Genomic DNA, 19,147 nt, shown 5'->3' with positions numbered 1-19,147 from the left:
GCTTCTACTCTGTGTTGGTTCTTCCTTTTCTACAGTGTTCTGAGATGTTTTGTAGTCTGCATGATTAGCAAATCTTTCTGGAAGACATTTCCATATTCTGCTCAAAGTGGACAAGGAACAATTCAGTTCAAAACCCTTCAACTTCTGACTTGAATTTTCATTTCCACATTTCCCACACCTCATGTGCATGGAGAGCATCATACTGAAGGAGTCATGTAGAGGAGGGGGTGAAGATGGTGGGGAAGGTAAAGAAGAAATGAGCACTGACTTTTTCTTCTTCAGTGTAAAATCACTGGGTTTCTGTCACTGTGTTTGAGGTGAGGAAACTGTGCCTCTTGAGAACTTAGAGGCTTTCTTACCTTCAGCCATAGCTCCATATCTGCTCGTTGGAAGTTCTTCCATCCTCTTCTGGAGTAAAAACAGGAAAAGAATAAAAAGTAAGTGTCCACATGGAGTTGGTAAGGCCCGACGTCACCTCCAGTTCAGACTCCTAAGAATAATTCCCCATGGAGGAACCATTTCCATTGCTAATTTCCTAACTCACATTATGACCTCAGAAGTTTATACATAATTTTAAGTGAACCTGGTGATGCTAACACAATGCATTGTGAACACAATGCTTGGTCCCTTGTTTTTTTTCTGTCCCAGATTACAGGAAAGCAGGAAATGTTTTAAAGCCAATCCATTGCTTATGTTCCTCCAACTAGAAAAGGCATGAAATGGAAAAAAGGATTATTTTATAGAATGAAGAGGGGAACATTATTTTATTTTATGTTTTGGATTCATAGTAGACCAACTTTCTGGAAAAAGTACTTCCCCTCATGTCAGTCCTTGAAGGACTCATGTCCCAGATCCAGCCTTCCCCTGGGACGGCGCACTGTACTTTTCCTCTTGGCCACTGGATACCCATGTGACACAAAGCGTGTTGGGCCCTGGAAATTCTCATTACTTCAAACAAGCCAATGTCATTTACAGAAAGGTATTTTTTTCTCTGTTCTAGCAAGTTTGTGATTAGCCCCCTGAGCAGTTGGTGGGGAGAAGGGGGTGCCATGGCCAAAGAGAAAGCATCAACACTGAGGACAAATTCAAGAAAAACTCACCTCCTGCTCAGAGTTTAATCAAATGTTTTTCCTGGCTGGCTCTGAGGTCCTTGTCTCCCAGTGATCACCATTTTGTATCTCAGAAGACTTAAAGAGAAATTGGCACAGCCATTGGCATGAATTGGCATAAATGTTTCATTAAAATGAGGCATAATATTGTGTCACTCATTTTGGTGTTAGAAAAGGCAAGTATGTGACATACCTAAGATGAGTTTATATTTGGTTATTCAGTTTTAAATATTATGCAGTTATGAAACAAGTTTTTAAGTGAATATATACACAAACTTATGAAACAAAAACCTACATTTTCAATGAACAAAGGCAAGTTTTTTGGCATTTTTACTACAGCTATTCTGTTTGATTGAAAAGTTAACACATTTCACATGAATTTCATTTATGTTTTTTGACTCCCCTGGGTTCTTTTCCCTCCCACTGTCATTCAGAGGCAACCAATATTCTGAGGATTTTATGTGTCATCTCATGTATTTACCCTTCTACATACACATGTATCTATAGGAAATGTCTAATACTGTTTTTTCATTTTAAACTTTTACATAAATGACATTATTTGTGTAAAATTTTTATCCAATTATCCTATCTAATAAAGACAAACAGGGTAATTGACTGTACCTTCGCTACGCTTCCCATTGGCTAATCAGGGCGACATGCAAATTAACTGCCAAGAAAGATGGAGGTTAATTTGCATACATAGGCGCAATGATGGGAGGCGAAAGGGGAAGAATGGAAGAATGGTGATCAGAAACCCAGGCAGCAGGCAAGAGCCGGGTGGCAGGGCAAAGGTGGCCCCCAGGGTCGCCTTTGCCCTTCCCCTAGGGCTGCCTTTGCCCTGCCCCCCAGCCCTGGATCCGAAAACCGGGGCCGCCTTTGCCTGCCCGCCAGCCAGTGATCACAATCAGAAAGCCAGGCCACAGGCAAGGCGGCACCCTGGGACCCAGGAACCCATGGGCAAAGTCTGCAGGCGAAGCAGCAATCAAGCTATGAGGGGAATGGTGGGGGGTGGAAGGAGCTACAGGAGCAGCTCTGGCCTGAGACTGAAGACTCCCGCCGGAGCGAGGAGCAAAGACTGAAGGTTCCAGCCACAGCAAAGACTGTGTCCAGAGCAAAGATGGAAGGCGGTGGCCAGAGTGAAGGTCTGGGTCCCGGGTGTCAGAGGAAAACTGGTGCTGGCAGCCAGGGGAAGGGAAAGCCTTAGTGCATGAATCTTTTCATGCAACAGGCCTCTAGTTTATTAATAAAGTTTTAAGCTGTTCCAAAATATGTTTCTTGCAAAATAATCCCCACCTACTGCATATCTCTGTGCAATAATTGATGGGTGGCTTTCACCTAACTAGATATTGTCAATATGACTCAAGTCCACTATGCTAATTCTCACTGACATGAGCCATGTGTGAGAAGTCCCCAAATCTGCACCTTTACTTGGTGATATTACACTCTTAATTTTTTTTTATCACATTAAGGACAAACATAATGATGTCTTCATCAATTTACACTTCCATTTTACTGATTACCGTTGAATTTAAAAATGGTTTTCATAGTGTGTTTGCTATTCAGGTTGCTTCTGTAATATAGAAATATTTGCACACTTTTCTATTAATTTAGTGGGATTTTTTTTGGCCCTCCTTAGGTAAGCCATCTATTTTCATATTTTCCTTTTTTTCTTTCTTCCTCTTCTGACCCTTTCTCACTTCCTTTGCTTAAGCCCAGAGAAGAGCATTTCCTCACACCCTCTTCCATAAACTATCCTTAACCCTGGGAATTTATACTCTGGCTCTTGATAACGCTGCTCAAATTCCATATTTTTCTACACTTCATGACCTTTTGTGAGGAAACTGAGCAATAAATGCCTGCCCAAGGTCACACAATTGTCATGGAGCTACAACTGAAAAGTAGCTCCTTTTGCCAACGAATTCTCGAGTCCACAGGAGAAAAATTAATCTAAATAAGTTCCCAGCCTCATGGACCCTCACCTACAATGTGGTTGTCCCATGGTCAGGACAAAAACTGAGGCTGACAGGCTGAAAGCCTGCCCTGAAACCAACACAGACAATTGTACTGTAAAATATTGGGTGGATGCTTTTCCAAAATAGGTTATTCAAAGAGAAAACTGCAGGGGCAGGAGTTGCTCTAAATTGAAGCATTTCAGGTTAAAACAAACCATCTGGTATTTTGCTGACTTGATTATCTGTGTGACCCAAATGGATCAGGGTGCCTGACACAGAAAGTCAACCAAACTCTGGTAACTAAGATGCAGGGTAGTACTTCTCCTGGACCATCTTCTGAATATGTCAGGTGGCAGGGGAGACATGTGTCCACAGGGGAATGGGCTTTTAGGCAGAAATTAACACATAACAAAGTGTCTGGGGAGAGTGACAACGGATATTAATGAAGATGCTAAAAAGAGTCACAAAGTATTAACATGACTGTATCGATAATCAGTTTGTCTCAGTGGTTAGAGCATTGTCCCAGGGACTAAAGTGTCATGGGTTCAGTTCAGATCAAGGGCACCTACCTCAGTTGCAAGCTCAATCCCTTGTACCAGGAGGGACGTGTACAGGAAGCAGCCCAATTAATATGTCTCTCTCCCACCAATATTTCTCTCTCTTTGCCTCTCCCCCTCCCTTCCACTCTCTCTAAAAATCAATGGGAAAATATCCAGGGTGGGGATTAACAAAAACCAACCAAACAAGTAACAAAAATACAGGACTGTAAAGCATAAGAAAAGACTGGGAGAAGCATGGCAGACCTGCAGGAATGTGGTGCATGTCAATCTTGGATCAGGCCAAAGCGGGAGGACAGAGAATGGAGGCATATTCCTCGTCTAAAAGGAAAATTCCACTTATCTTCTCCAAAATGAGAGGGTGGCAGTCAGTGTGCAAGCAGAGGTTATAACAGCGTTGTCAGGACAATAGGAGGGTCTAGTTGAGGCAGGGGGTTGAAGGAAATGAACATAATGTACCTTTGGATTTTAAAATTACATGAGCCTGGTTTTATCATGGAAATACCTTTCTGTACCAAACCATGAGAAAGCAGGCTCTCTCATGCTGTTTTAGGAAAATCAAACTATATCTTGTCTGCCTTGTTCACAAATGTCTCCTTCACTCAATTCCACAGTCCCCATATTTCCTGTTTTTAGAGTCTCCTGTTTTATAGTTTACTTCTTGGCATTTCTGGGTACATTTCTTACAGAAAGTTCAGCAGACAAAGGGATTGTTCCACGTGCCCTGAAAATGAGTCTGTTTGTCATACAGCTGAGTCCTACCTCTTGTTAGAGGAAGGTGTGGCCTATTTGGGGGGAAATGGAGTGGTTTGCAGAAGGACAAAATCCTAAGATAATGTGTACTCAGGGGTCTGGGACTTGGGGAACACATGGCTCAGTGGAGGTGTCACTTAAGAAGTTAAGATGGTAAATTGAGAAGATTGTCCCTATTTAATGGGGAAGTTCAATTTTTCCATCTGTATAATGGGATGAGAATATTCATTCAGCTTCATGAAACCCTGTGATTCTCAATGAAGATCCAATGGGTTAAGCATAGTCAATTAGCTAGAAAGCCAGGAACGCTTTGGAATATGCTGGGGTGTGGGCACAGAGTGAATGTTTCCCACATCTGTTTCCCCACTGTCAACCCTCTGTTGCTCCTAGCACCACCATCATCATCCCCTTTCACTGAGGGATAAGCCCAGAAGTTGAGAAACTAGAAGTTGAAATCACACCAGCAATGAGTGGCTGTCATTAAGCCATGGGCTCTCACACTTCCAAGGCACTGGAACCCACCCCAGTATCTCCTTACCTGGCTCAGAGCTGTGGAAGCTGTGTTCTGTGGCCCTGCTAATGTGCTCCCAGGTCTCAGGAAGGTGCGTGGGGCAGACACAAAGGAAGCCAGGCTTTTACAGTTACACAGGAACTCCCTGGAGGCCGAATGTTCCAGGGCGAGACTGCTGGGAAGGAAGAAGAAAGGGGATTGCTAAACGCTCTCCCCCAAACCCTCACAATAGAGACAGGTCCTTGGAGTGGGTGGCCAAACAGTATCTAGAGACCAGAGGGATGAGGCTGTGTGCTGTGTCCCCTTAATCTGACGCTTCCTGTCAGAGCCTGCCAGCTGCCAGGCACCTCCCATTTCCTTTTTATGACTTGTTAAAATAAGCAATATGTGGAGGCAGAGGCTATGCAGGCAGTGACAGACCTTTAACTCCAACATATTCAGAAACAGCCCCTGTGACATAGAAAAGTTCCTATGGGCCACTAGCCCCCCAAACACTATCCCCCACCCCATCCCAGCACCCATCACAGGAGCACCTGCCAAGCCTTACTCCCCAAGGTCCTTCTCAAGGCTCTGTTTCTAGAATGTTCCTACTTGAGACAGACAGGCACTACTGATCCAAGGAGGACCTGGAAGACCAACTCTAAGAACTTGACATTGATGGGTTCCCCAACCCCAGGTGCTGGTTGCCTTCTCTCTGTCATTGGACAGAGCAGCCTGTGGAACTTATAAGGACTGGAGCATTATGTATGGGTTTATTCTGGTGGCAACCAGGAGCAGGGCTATTGTTCCCCTATTCGTCAACTGACCACATATTTAAGGCTGGAGCAGTAAACATAGAACAATTACCTTGCAACGTGAGATGGAGAACACAATATGGGCTTAGGCTCCCACATTCTGTTGGTCAATTCCAATAGCTTTATTTGGTATATATGCGGATCAAGGAAGCTCTACTTATAGGTACTGTTTTATACTGATTATTAAACAAGAAATTGATTTATAGTATCAAATCACGCAATATACATAAGTGAGGACAGAGGGTCTAACCTTGAATTCAGGGGGGAAAAGTCCTTTAAAGCACAGCCTGAAAGAACACTTTACTAGATGGAATGGTGGATTGCAGCTGTTTTATAATAAGAAGACGCCAGTGCTAGAAAGTTCAGACAAAGGTCAGAAGTCCATAACTAGGAACCTAGTGTATGGAGGGCCATGGGGAAGTCAACAAAATCGTTCATTTTCCACACACTTGCTGATCCCATCTTACATGCCGGGCACTGTGTTATCTAATGGGGACAAACATGGAAAGGTCAGAATCAAAGTTTCTGAGAAAGAAAATCACTGAAGAAATGCTATTGACCACGAGGAGAAACTGTTAAACATTCTCTAAGAATAAATGCTTCAAATCTTTGATAGCACAATTTGAGAATCAGGTTGGGGATGCCATGTGACATTTAGCCCCTCTCTTTGAGTTTATATAAACACCTGCCATCATCATTATAACATTTTCACAGAGTCTTCTTCCGAAGACAACTGACAAACAACTGGGTATTTCATGCCACTCTTTGTGCAATTGCTATCCCATTATGGCAGCTCTCTGAGGTCTTTCTATGAGTAAGCAAATGCCAAAATATTTTTTTTTTATTTTTAAATCTTTATTGTTGAAAGTATTATGTCCCCCCGTTGATCCCCTCCAACCTGCCCTCACCTCTAGCCCGAGGCCTTCCTACCCTATTGTCTATGTTCATGGGTTATAGCAAATGCCAAAATATTGAAAAACTCAATAATTTAAACAGACAGGTCCTGTGGTCATCTAAAAAGACATGAGCTCCCCAGAGCTAAAGTTCTAGTAAACTTAGTCCTGATTATTTGGAGATTTTTTTTATTGTTCGGAGATTTTTAAAATCTTATTCTTCAAAGGAGCTTATTCACAATAGAATGTGATCTCTGAGGCCCAGACATTTTTTAGACCTAACAAAGAATCTTAGTCAAACTAAGACCTGAGAAGGAACATTGAGGAAGATTCAATTCAAAATTGTCTTGGGCCCTGGCCAGTGTTTCTGAAGGCCCATGCACTGAAGGGTCTCGGATTGATTCCAGGTCAGGGGTACGTACCCGGGTTGCAGGTTTGATCACTCGCCAATGCCAGGGCTCCTGTGGGAGGCAACCAATCGATGTGTCTTTCTCATGTTGATGTCCTCTCTCTTCTCTCTCAACTCTTTCCCTCCCTTCCACTTTTTCTACAGAAACCAATGGAAAAAATATCTTCAGGTGAGGATTAACAGTTAATTCAGCATGACCATGTTCACAACATTATACTCTCATTAGCTCCATCAGAAAGTGTCATAATTTTAAAAATATAAAATATTTTAAACTATGCCAATTCCTTTTGGAACTGATCAAAGTAGTTTATTTTGTCTTTGCAGAATGATGTAGTCACAAATAATTAAGTTATGATATTCGAGGACATATATGTAGTATAAAATGGATAAACAGGTGAGTAAAGAAGCAGCTTAAATTGGATGGAAAGCCTGGATTGGTGAAAATGCCAGAAGGGCTAGTAAGGAAAATAAGTTCCAATTCTGATTTTTGTCTCTGTTTGTCCTTAGGAAATTTCTTAATTCTCAGTAGGTTATTTTCCTCTTTAAATCAAAGGAAGTTAATGAGAATTATCCCTCATAGTTCATGAGGTTATTTTCATCATAAAATATTAAGAACCATCTATTCCCCCAAGGTCAGCCCCTCCCTGAGCCTCTCAGGTCATCAATGGAACCCCTTCCAGGCTCAGAGCTCCTGAATGAACCCAGCATAGCTGCTGATGATGCTAAAAGCAGGAATTAACAGTGGACTTTTTTGCAGCCATGCTTCACAGAGCCCCTCACTGTTGCAGCCAGCATGCCCCTCAGGTTCCCTACACTTGGTCCCTCATTGCAGCTCACCCAACCAGATAGCCCACCTTGGGCCTCCCTGTGCCCTTAACCACTTGGGGCATTGAAGTGCAGTGTAAAGGTGGGTCCTGTGCATGGCTAAGATAAGGAAATGCCTTTCTTTAAACTCCTCTCCCACATTCAGAATAGAAATAAGAAAAGCCTTATTTATTTACTTGGTTGGTTGGTTTTTTGGTTGGTTGATTCTTACACAACATAAGGATGCCATCTAGTTTTCCAATGGTGTGGCCTTGAAGAACTTTCATGGGCTGGCCCAACCCCTGTCAAACCCGATGGTACAGCCACCAGCCTCACCTCCATGGTCTGCAGCTTCTGCCAAAGCACCAGCTACTACCTGGCTTCTCCAAGAGCAAACAGGAGCTTTTTGTTTTATTTTGTTTTGTTTTGTTTTGTTTTGTTTTGTTTTGTTTTGCTTTTGTAAGAGCCATAAAGCATGCCAGAAAATGGAATGCAGGACACAAATGCAAGTTGTCAGTCTGCAACCCCAGGAGAGCCCTCACCATAAACTAACTATGCAGCAACCTGATCCTGGACCTCCAACCTGCAGACTGTGGAAGATGCATTTCTGTTGTTTATAAGCCACCTAGACCAGCGATGGCGAACCTTTTGAGCTCGGCGTGTCAGCATTTTGAAAAACCCTAACTTAACTCTGGCGCCGTGTCACATATAGAAATTTTTTGATATTTGACACCATAGTAAAACAAATATTTATATTTTTGATATTTATTTTATATGTTTAAATGCCATTTAACAATGAAAAATCAACCAAAAAAATGAGTTCGCGTGTCACCTCTGACACACGTGTCATAGGTTCGCCATCACTGACCTAGACCATGTATTTCCTTTCTTTCTTTTCTTTTCAGCTGCCCTAATGGAAGAAGGGAGTGTCTAAATTTCTTTTTAAAAAAAGCTCAAAATAAAATGGTTGTTTGCTCTTTACCATGAATCCATTTTCTACTAAAAACAACCAACAATTTCTGTATTTTTCAAGAGAGGAGAGATGCATGGAGACTACTAAAACACTTTAGGACATTTTGAAGTTAGACAAATTAATTTTAAAACTGTGTGCCTCTTGTCAAAAGGGAGACTTGAAACCTTAAAAAGTGAACTTTGGGCCTTTGCAACGTTGATAGGGTTCAGTTTAGTGTCATTAAAACTCTGTCTGCAGCCACAGGATTCCTGTGGAAGGAAATGTTACTTCCTGCTCAGCTCCAGGTTCCTTTCTTGCAAGCTTTAGACCTGCATTGTGGGTCCTGGACTGAGTCGGAGCCGGGCAAGTAGCAGGCAGAACAGGACCAAGGAGCTCAGCAGCGTAGTTTCCCCAGTCTGCCTGCCCACTGCCATCCAAGGCAACCAGACCAGCATCCCAGGCTCCCGCTGTCCAGCTCTTGGTCCACCAAGCTCTGGACTGCCAGGCACAGCCACTCCATTGGGCAGAGGAAGCATCAGACCTCACTAAGATCTCACATTTGAAAAGGAAAGGAAAGTAGTAGCTGGGTTGGACAAAGAGATCCCCAGATCTGGCAAAGCCTGTGCCTATGCAGTAGAGAATTCTGGGGCAAAGACTGACCCATAGCCACATATTGCTTGGGCAGACACTGGGAGCTCTGCTGAGCTGGGCCTGGGAAGGGCATGGCTTTTGCTCTGGCAGCAGGAAGCTGTCAGCTAACTGCTTACAAAATTTTCTTTTTCTCTTTTGCATTTTTATGCTGTACATTAGATTCCTAGAAGAATAATAACTACTGAAAGTGACTCAAGCCAAAATAAAATCTAACGAGGTTAAATTAAAATAAAAACCTACAACCAAAGAAAAGCCCAGTACCAGATGGCTTCACTGGTGAATTCATTAAACATTTAAGGAATTAACATCAATATATTGCAGATACTTTCAAACACCAGGAGAAGAGGAAGTATTTAACCATTTATTCCATGAGGTCAGTGTCCTTCTAAGATACTGTAAGAAAAAACAAACTATGGACCAATAGTCTTTATGAATCCTATATAATAAAAGGGTATTATGCAAATACACCAAACAGCATAACAACTGAACAACCAATCAAAGTGTAATATGCTAATGATATGCTAAGGATGCTCAACTGCTCACTATGACATGCACTGATTACCAGGGGGCAGTCAACTGGTCGACCAGTCACTATGTTGTGCACTGACCACCACGGGGTAGATGCTCGGACGAGTAGGTTAGCTTGCTGCTGAGGTTCGGCCAATCAGGACTGAGCAAGATGGGCCAAACACACCCTGAAGCCCTCCCACGGTCCCTCCCCAGCCCGATCGTTCACCACGGGGGGTCCCTCAGGCTGGCCTGCACCCTCTTGGAATCCGTGACCCCTCAGATGATGTCAGAGAGCAGGTTTCGGCCCAATCCCGCAGGTCACTCCCTTTGGGAGGTTGCCAGACACAGGGCTCATGGCTAGGGAGAGCCACTGCTCCAGCAGGAGTCTCTCCCGATCAGGACTGATTGGGCGCAAGCCTATGGCAGGCACAGTGGGGCTGGGATGGGTGGGAATGGCATAGAGGAGTTGCAGGCAGTGTGGGACTGCAGGTTTCAGCCCAATCCCTGCAGGCTACCAAGAGGGACCCCACCCGTACACAAATTTGTGCACTAGGCCTCTAGTATAGACATAAAAATCCTCACCAAAATACTAGCAAATTAAATGCTGCAACTATGCCCTAACCAGTTTGGCTCAGTGGATAGAGCGTCGGCCTGCAGACTCAAGGGTCCCAGGTTTGATTCCGGTCAAGGGCATGTACCTTGGTTGCTGGCACATCCCCAATAGGGGGTGTGCAGGAGGCAGCTGATCGATGTTTCTAACTCTCTATCCATCTCCCTTCCTCTCTGTAAAAATCAATAAAATATATTTAAAAAAATAAATGCTGCAACTTATAAATACAAGTACATATGTGAGAAGTATGTACCATATATAAGTATAGATATCTGGGATTTATACTATACTTTACTTATTGAATTACATCCCAAAATCTGATATGTCCAAGGCACTCAATGTATAATTTGTCAGTCGTATGTCAGATGAGTGTCCCCTACTCCTTGATGACTTGGTGAAATTGGTCCAAACTATCATTACACAGCATGGAAGACTTCACAGTCCTCCCCTCTGTTTCTAAGAGTTCCCCTTCCTTTTCTTCAGCTTTTCCTGTGACAGAGTGCACTGTTTCTAGTGCAGTCTGTGCACTCTGAATCACAGACTGCAGAAGAAACAGTGCACTCTGTGACTCTGAAAGCCCCAAATGCACCATTTATAATGTTTCTTAAAAAAAACACACTGGTATTTATGCAGAACTATTCATTCTTACCCATTTCTTTCTTTTTTAGTTTTAGAACCCTTACTGGAGATGCTGCAGAGAACAAGAATCAGCACACAGCCTTCCTCTCTCACTTTGATGACTCTATTCTCTTGGCTCAACATGTCCTTCCAATATGGGTTCCTCGCTGGGCTCTTCACTAACAACTGCTTTTTTCCCCTCTAATTTTTAAGATGCTTTTATTTGTGTGTATGAGACCCTCTTCCTTAGTGGATAAAAATCACATGTCTCTTTTAGGCCATCCAGCTTTGGTTTAAAAAACAACAAAACCAAACACCTTACTCTCCCTCCTCCCCACTTTGTATTGAAAGGCAGGAAAAGTCAATTTAACAAACATTTTTAAATTTCCCAGATATTCAGAATATTGAATAAATGATAGGCACAAACAGCAAGTGTGGACCAAAAAACATTCAGGTTACTCCCGTCAGGTTTAAAAGAAGACCTATGTGTGGTTATTTCTGGTATCCATTTGTTTTCTTTGACTTTTAAAAGACTCCATTCAAATCAGGAAAAGGGCTGCCTCCTTGGAATTTTCTCCAACTGGTTTTCCCATCTGTTTGCTGGCTGCTGCCTGTTATTTCAGTTGTCTGATTGCTTTCTGTTTCTCTTTCATTCTTGATTTTATTTCTCTATCTCACAGTCTCATGATGTTGGCTGAGAAAAGCGGTTTTGTGCTGTGCTTCCTGTTTTGCAGCTTTTGGTCTCATCATCCTTTATTTTCTAGGTGACTGGGTTTGAGACTGGCTTATACTTTGCTCTTGTGGTTTCACACTCCGGGTGGCTTCTGGTGCAGCTTGAGACCAAGCACTTGTTTGTTGCTCAGAGCTGGAGTTCTAAAGGTCATTCCAATATGGGTTCCTTGCTGGGCACTTCACTAACAACTGCTGGATAAGTGACCAAGTCCATTGGAAATACTTTGTCTGAAAATTTCTGCAGGGAAAAGCCACCATAATGCAGAACCTTGTGCCCATTATTCACACATATTCTGGAGGCATCTGTAACAGTTACATTGAGCTTCTCCCATCTAAGAACCAAGAAGAGTACGCAAAACTAGAGGCCTGGTGCACAAAATTCATGCATGGGGGCTAGGGGTCTCTCAGCCCAGCCTGCACCCTCTCACAATCCGGGACCCCTCAGGAAGTTTCTGACTGCCGTTTTAGGCCCAATCCCACATCTGCCTGCCTGCCTGATTGCCCCTAACCACTCTGCCTGCCTTCCTCATAGCCCCTACCCAACTTGCCTGCCTACCTGATCGCCCCTAACAACTGCCTGCCTACCTGATTGCCCCTAACCACCTCTGCCTCGGCCCCCACCACTGTGGCTTCATCCAAAAGGATGTCTGGATTGATGTCCAGAAGGTTGTTCGTCTGTCCAGTCTCATTAGCATATTATGCTTTTATTATTATAGATTAGAGGCCATTGTTTGGGAAATAAGTTTATATTTTTTAACACTTCACACCAACCTTTGTCTTAAATTTAGGAACACATAGTAAGAAGCAACAAGCAAATTGTTACCTTGAAAAGAGTTTGGCTATGAGGACAAACTCATCATAAATGTGGTCATTTTAGTCATTGCACCATAGCATTTTCTTCATTTGTTGCAAGTAGAGGAGTGTTTGTTATCCACAGCAGGAAACTATTGTTTGGTTGACATCTGTACCAGCTATTGTTAACTCACCAGCAACTCTTAGATCCTGTATCTGCGAATCTATCTTGGCCTTAGACATTTTTGTCTCTAAAGTTTCATGATATTACTCAAGGCTTTCACACTTTGGATGCTCTATTTAAGCACAAGACATGGTTGTCACAAGGTAGTTTTATTTCCTTCAGCAAGTAAAGGAGAAGGGGGATTCACAGACAAAGCTCTGTCTCCCCAAAGGGAGTGCTTTTATACACTAATTGGTTAATTAAATGTTGATTTCTTCTTTGCAGTTGGCTACAATTTCGTGGTTGGGCTGGGTTCCTGTCAAGCTCATCTTGCTTACTGCTATGCCTACAAAATACTGTGCTACATTTAAACACATAACAAAATGCAATTAGTAAGAGCTGCCCAAACCTTAAGATTCTTGTCCTAACAATGATATCCACCATAACACGGTACAGGTTTACTCTAATAAGAGGAGTTTCACCCTTATTAAAATCCCACTTGATGGTAGCCTATGATCCTTTTAATGTGCCATTGAGTTCAGTTTGCTAATTTTTTGTGGAGGATATTTGCATTTCTATTTATCAGAGAGATTGGCCTTTAGTTTTATTTATCTTATAGTGCCCTTGTCTGATTTTGATATCAGAGTTATTCTGGCCTCATGAAATGAGTTTGGAAGTTTTCCTTCTTCAGCCCTTTTTGGGAGAGTTTGTGAAGGATGGGTAATAATTGCTCTTCAAATGTTTGAAACTGTTTGGTGAGAGTTTTTCTTTGTTGGTAGATTTTTTTATTTCTGCTTCAATCTCCTTACTCATTATTTGCCTGTTCATATTTTTTGTTTCTTTATGACTCAGTCTTGGTAAGTTTTATGTTTCTAGGAAATTTATCCATTTCTTGGCACATGACTGTTCATAGTAGTCTCTTATGATCCTTTGTATCTGTCAACGTAAAAAAAAACCATTGAAACCTGTAAGGAATTTTTGGTGAGTTTATTTGAGCCAAACTGTCGACATATGCCGGGAAGCAGAACCTCAAGGAATTGAGATAGTGCTCAGGAGAATGGCAGGGTTACATTCGTATTTATACATTGCAATCAAAGGAGGAACATAGGTGGGTTACATGAAATTCATTGGTGACAGATTTAAGGAGGTGGGATTAAGCGAAGCGGGGAAACCTCTAGGATAGGATAAAAGGTAAAATGATGGACACATATTTAGGTGGGTGCAGGAACAATTAACATGATAAATGAAAGAATCTGAGGCATCTGTCCTGGGCCAGGCAGACCTGGCTGTGCCCCAGGGGCTCCAGATACAGGGAAGTCACAAGTTACCCAGACATTTCAAGGGCATGTTATCATAGATGCAAAAAGACAGATAAGCTCAGTTATGGTGAAGGTTGACCTCCTCAGTGAAGATACTGGCCTAGGACGTAACTGCCCACCATAACTGTTTTTAGTTAAAGTTTAATTTCAGACCATCCTTTGTGGTTATTTTAGGTCTCTGAGTCTGCTAGGCTGCCACGCAGACCTTCCCTGAGCTTGTCAGGTCAGCGTGTGGCCCCCTTCGTCCACATATCTTTATGACATCAGTAGTAATGTCTCCTTTTTCATTTATGATTTTATTTATTTGAGCCTTCTTTAGTTGAAAAAATTAGTCTAGTGAAATGGTTGTACATTTTGTTTATCTTTTCAAAACATAGCTTCTAGCATTCTTGTTTTCTTTATATTTTCTATTATTTTTCTGATCTCTGTTTCCTTCCTCTGCTGAATTTTTGTTAGTTTGTCTCACTTTTTCTGGTTCCTCGATGTAAAGTTAAGTTATTTATTTGAGATCTTTCTTCTGTCTTAACGTTGTATCTATCATTATACCCTTCCTTTACACTATTGTAGTCATAAAAGATACTTAGTGTTTTTTTAATATTTTTAAATTTGCTTAGATGTGTTTATATGTATACCATTTCTGGTCACTGAACAACAGGCTGCGCAGGACTGATCCACACATGGGTCAGTTGTGCAGAAAATGAAAATGGGTGACAACTGGCACCTCCACAAAGGACTGAGCCACCGAAAATCATGAATTGGGTGGATGAACAGATAATATTCTTTTTATCAATTAAAAATTTCTGCAAAAACCAATTGGTTTTTGAAAGCAAAATAATAATATATGGTTGAGTTTATGTTTTCTGTAAATGTACAATGTATAGCAATGATGCAGAAGGTGGAAAGAGACCTTACAGCACATGTGATGTGATATAATATTCACTGAAAGTAGAATATGATAAGTTAAAGGTGCACATTGTAAACTGTGCAGCAACCACTAAGAAAAATAAATGATATATAGCTAATAAAGCAGCAGTTGAGATAAAACAGAATTTTTAAAATTCACAATAAAAGCAGAAAAGGCAAAAAAAAGGTAGATGGGACAAATAGAAACAAATAGAAAGAGGATGAATTTAAACATAACCTTATCAATAATCATATTAGATGTAAATTATCTTCATGCTCTAATGGGGCAGTCATATTGATTTTTAAAAAAGCAAAACCCAACTGTTATGCCCAGATTTCAGGATCCCCAAGAAACCACATCAGGGAGCCACCAGTCCGATGCAAAAGCTTAAGAGTCTTTATTCGAGCTAGCTCGGCTCCCCCACCTTGCCGACGCAGCGACAGGAAGCAGAGAGAGAGATAACTCTGTGTGGAGACGGGTTATATAGGGGGAGTTGGAGGAAGGGGAGGAGAAAGGACTGTGCTCTGCCGATTGGCCAGGCACAAGTCTGTGTCTTGTTCCTGGGTGTGGCTAGCAGAGGCTTAGACTTCCGGGAAGGAGCTCCTTGCCAAGCACGTGGCCAAGGTAAGATGGAGCACTTACCCTGGGGCAAGGTGGAGGGCGTAGCCCTTACCCTAGGACAAGGTGGAGGGCCTAGCCCTCACCCTTTCATTCCCCCCTTTGTCTTGGAACTTCCGGCTCAATCATGAGACGGACTGCTTTTCTATTCCACCGTCGCTAGAGGCCCGTACTGGGCATATCTTAACAAATGGTCTGGTGGAAGGGAAAGAAACCATTTTAGCTTTAACAACTTCTATTGAAATAGGATTTTTCTTCTTAAAATTCCTCCATGGCTATCAAAAAGCCAAATCAAGATTAATTTATCTACTGTCCTGATGTTTGCATAAACACAACAAGAATGGTAACTGACTACCTTTGCTGGAATCTCATGGTTGAATCTTAATGTGCCCCGTAAGGCCAGGAAGTCGCGCCACCCAGCTGCCATCAGGCCCGCCTGCAGTATCTGCTGAGTTAGGTGAATCCCTCACCTGTAGCAACTCCACCTGAGCCCACGCTCTAGGCTTTAAGCCCATCTCAGTAGCCCTCCTACTTGTTGCGGCCCAGAGTGTGTGGGGGTTCCGCAGGAATGCAGAGGCATCCCTACTGTTCCCCTTCTACTCTTACCAACCGCCAATAATGGTAGGGCATGGGCCTGACGCTCCAGCGCCAGCCATCTTCAGGGCTTCCAAGCAGGATACCAGGCTTTCTTCGTGGCATTTTTACTGGCTTCAAGTCTTTAGAGCTCAGACAGGGCTCTTTAAAACATGATACTCCAGTCAAAGTTTTCCATTAATAAAACCACTATTAGGAACCAGTCTTATTGAATCTATGCAAAGAAATGTATTGCCATGACTTATTTAGCATTGCCAATATTTCAGAGGAATTATGTAAGGAGAAAAACATACTGATCTGCTCTAAGATTTTCTGATTTTTCCTTGCCAATTCCTTTTCATGGAGTTATAACAAAACAGTAACTGTTGGCATTAAACTTTCTTTCTATGCATAACCATGCCTTAGACCTTCTATTCCAAACAGGCCTTTCCCAGCTTTCTACAGTTGAGGTTTGTACTATCCCTGACATGGGCATGGTTACGCAGGCCTGCAAGACAATATACAGGCTGCCAACCATCAACTGTCTCTCAACAGAGACCAAAACCTGATGGGCACCCTTCCCTGCCCAGTTGGGCACCTGCCCTCTTGGCAGCCAGACACCCTCTACTCTTGGGGTTCACCCCACACAGTCCCCTTCCAGGACAGTCAACATACATTCAAACCTGCAAGAGAATCAAAGGTCAATATAACATATCAATACAATGAAACATAATATTGGCATCACGGCCGCTTCAGGCAGCCAAATCCTACTAGAGTCTATTCTTGACCTTCCTATAAATTGTCCTTGTCTCTTTGGAGCCATGTCCATGAAGATGCAGGCATCATCTAAGTCTATTACACAGTATTGTGGGGGCTCCCAGCAGCAGGAGTGATCGCGAGCAATGTTACCAGCATCAGGCAGGTTGAGCACGCCGTAGCTTGAGCTTGAGCGGGTGGCGTTGATCTCGATCGACGCTCCATTTGGTGACGAAGTCTTCCCGGATCACGGATGGGTCCGCTGACCGGACGTGAGTGTGATGGACCCAGGTTGCTACGCCGTCTACCTTGAGAGCGGTGGGGGTCGTCAGCACCACAGTGTAGGGACCCTTCCAACGTGGTTCGAGGGTCTCCTGGCGGTGCCTTCTGTCGTAGACCCAATCTCCTGGTCTGTGCTGATGAGGAGTTGGGGTTGGGCTGGTCTCGTACAGATTCTAGGGCCTGTTGCCTTCCTTTCACAGGCAGGGGGAAGGGCCCATAAAATCTCTGCCCTAAGGAACTGTGAGCCCCACCCTTAAATGTCCCAATCAGACTAGAAAATCCACAAATACCTTTTAAATCTACCCCAGAATTTCAAAATCCCAACCCAGCACAGAATATCACATAGCAAATCAAAGTTCTCAGCAAACAGACAGAGATGTTTACTAGTTAGGCGGGCCGATTCCACCTCTGACAGAGAGCAAGCGCCCTTAGGGAAAGATCCCAGCGGCCGCTCAGGGTACTTTGCTATTGGTCAGAGCACTCAGCCTCAAAGAAATCAAGCCTGTGGTTGTTGTTGTTTTTTTTGTTTTTTTTTTTTTTAGACACAAACAGAAATTTCACTAGCTAAACAATTTTCAATAAAGACAGATAACATTTCCCATTAAAAACTTTGAATCACCACAGGAGAAAACAAAACAAAACAGGAATAAACAAAAACACTTTTACACAGGTGCATGCCACATTTACAGCACAAAATACCAACAGATAACCTAGTTTGATTAACATATTATCTAGAGCCCGTGGGTAACCTGGGTTAAACTTAGGCATGTTATCTAAATTACAGTCCTGGGTCTCCAGAACACTGAGTTGATAAGTTAACTGGAGCCCTCTGATCCTGGGACAGCTATGCTGTCCCTCCCAGGCATAGGAAAAATGTGCCCTCTAAGCCCAGTATGAAACCAGTTTCTACCTGAAATAATACTTTAGAAATTGGATTACTGCTATCAGTCCCTTTTAAGACTTTGACATAAGCTATTTAACTTTTGTTTAGGGAGGGAACATATAACCTTTAATTGCCTTTAGTTTAAGGAAAGCAGGGTTTTCTAGATTTAAGAGATTAGCTTAAAAATAGTATTAAATAAATCCGTGAGGCAAGCACACTTCCTGCCCCATAAAACTCCACCTTAAAGCTCCACCCTTGACTAAATCAGAGGGAGGGGCCTTTGCTGTTTCAAGATGGCGGCCCTCAGGGGAGTAGCAAGTCATGTGGCTGACATGGCGGCTGCCAAGTCATGCAGCCCAAAATGGTGGCTGTCTACACTTTTTTTTTGCAAATCAGGATCAATAAGCAAAGGCATTTAGTTACCAGAATTACACAAATTTTCCCAATTCAATCCTAACCTTAAACTTTTAGCTGGCAAGTCAAAATATTCAGCATTTCTCAATCAGTCTAGAATCTAGCTAGAATCCTTTTTTTTCTTTTTTTTTTTTTTTTTGGGTAAATGATCAGTCTTGGGCTCCATCCTGCACATCTGCAAAGAGACTCTAGCTCAAAACTCTATCCAAAATCGGACAGTGCGCGCATTAGTTTTAAGCCAGCTTTTCTCTCTACACGTGCACAGAAATCCCAGGCGCATTTACTTGGGGAGGGGGTGACCTGTTTTCACAGATCCTCACTCAGATGCCCACCTGACCGAAGTCGTGTAGCCACACAAAGGAGGGGAGAGGGCAGGCCCCCTCCCTCCACACTCACACACTTTCACCAGACATTCACTCAGAGTTTAAACAATAACAACTTCCCAACTCCTGAGGGAGCTCTACAGCCTCCCCCAGTCTCCTTGAAATGATCAATCACAATACCCAAAGGAGCAGTCTGAGTCCGTCCCATCGTCCCATAACATCCGTCCAGTAAGTCCACAGAAAACAGAAAAACACAGACACAGAC

At 42.8% G+C, this 19,147-nt stretch overlaps 1 protein-coding gene across 3 annotated transcripts in view; it reads right to left on the bottom strand.

Moving 5' to 3' along the window:
* Window positions 1-19,147, bottom strand: part of LOC139016094 (GTPase IMAP family member 4-like) — a 39,592-nt gene that overhangs the window by 19,625 nt on the left and 820 nt on the right. The window contains exons 1-3 of one of the 3 annotated variants that reach the window (XM_070423709.1): window positions 4,910-5,164; window positions 1,101-1,187; window positions 360-408 (exon numbers count right to left, since the gene is read on the bottom strand). In XM_070423709.1, the coding sequence (XP_070279810.1) occupies window positions 360-402 (43 nt within the window). In that variant the 5' untranslated portion in view covers window positions 403-408; window positions 1,101-1,187; window positions 4,910-5,164. Of the gene's footprint in view, window positions 1-359; window positions 409-1,100; window positions 1,188-4,909; window positions 5,165-19,147 lie in introns of those variants that run through there. The other 2 variants (XM_070423708.1, XM_070423707.1) reach the window with 2 other exon arrangements.

The sequence above is a fragment of the Myotis yumanensis genome, unplaced genomic scaffold (assembly GCF_028538775.1).
Source record: "Myotis yumanensis isolate MYYU_CA2020_CCGP unplaced genomic scaffold, mMyoYum1.0.hap1 SCAF_9, whole genome shotgun sequence".
In the NCBI taxonomy this organism is placed as follows: Eukaryota; Metazoa; Chordata; class Mammalia; order Chiroptera; family Vespertilionidae; genus Myotis; species Myotis yumanensis.
The sequence above is the reverse complement of the archived record's forward strand: the minus strand, read 5'-3'. Positions and strand labels throughout refer to the sequence as shown.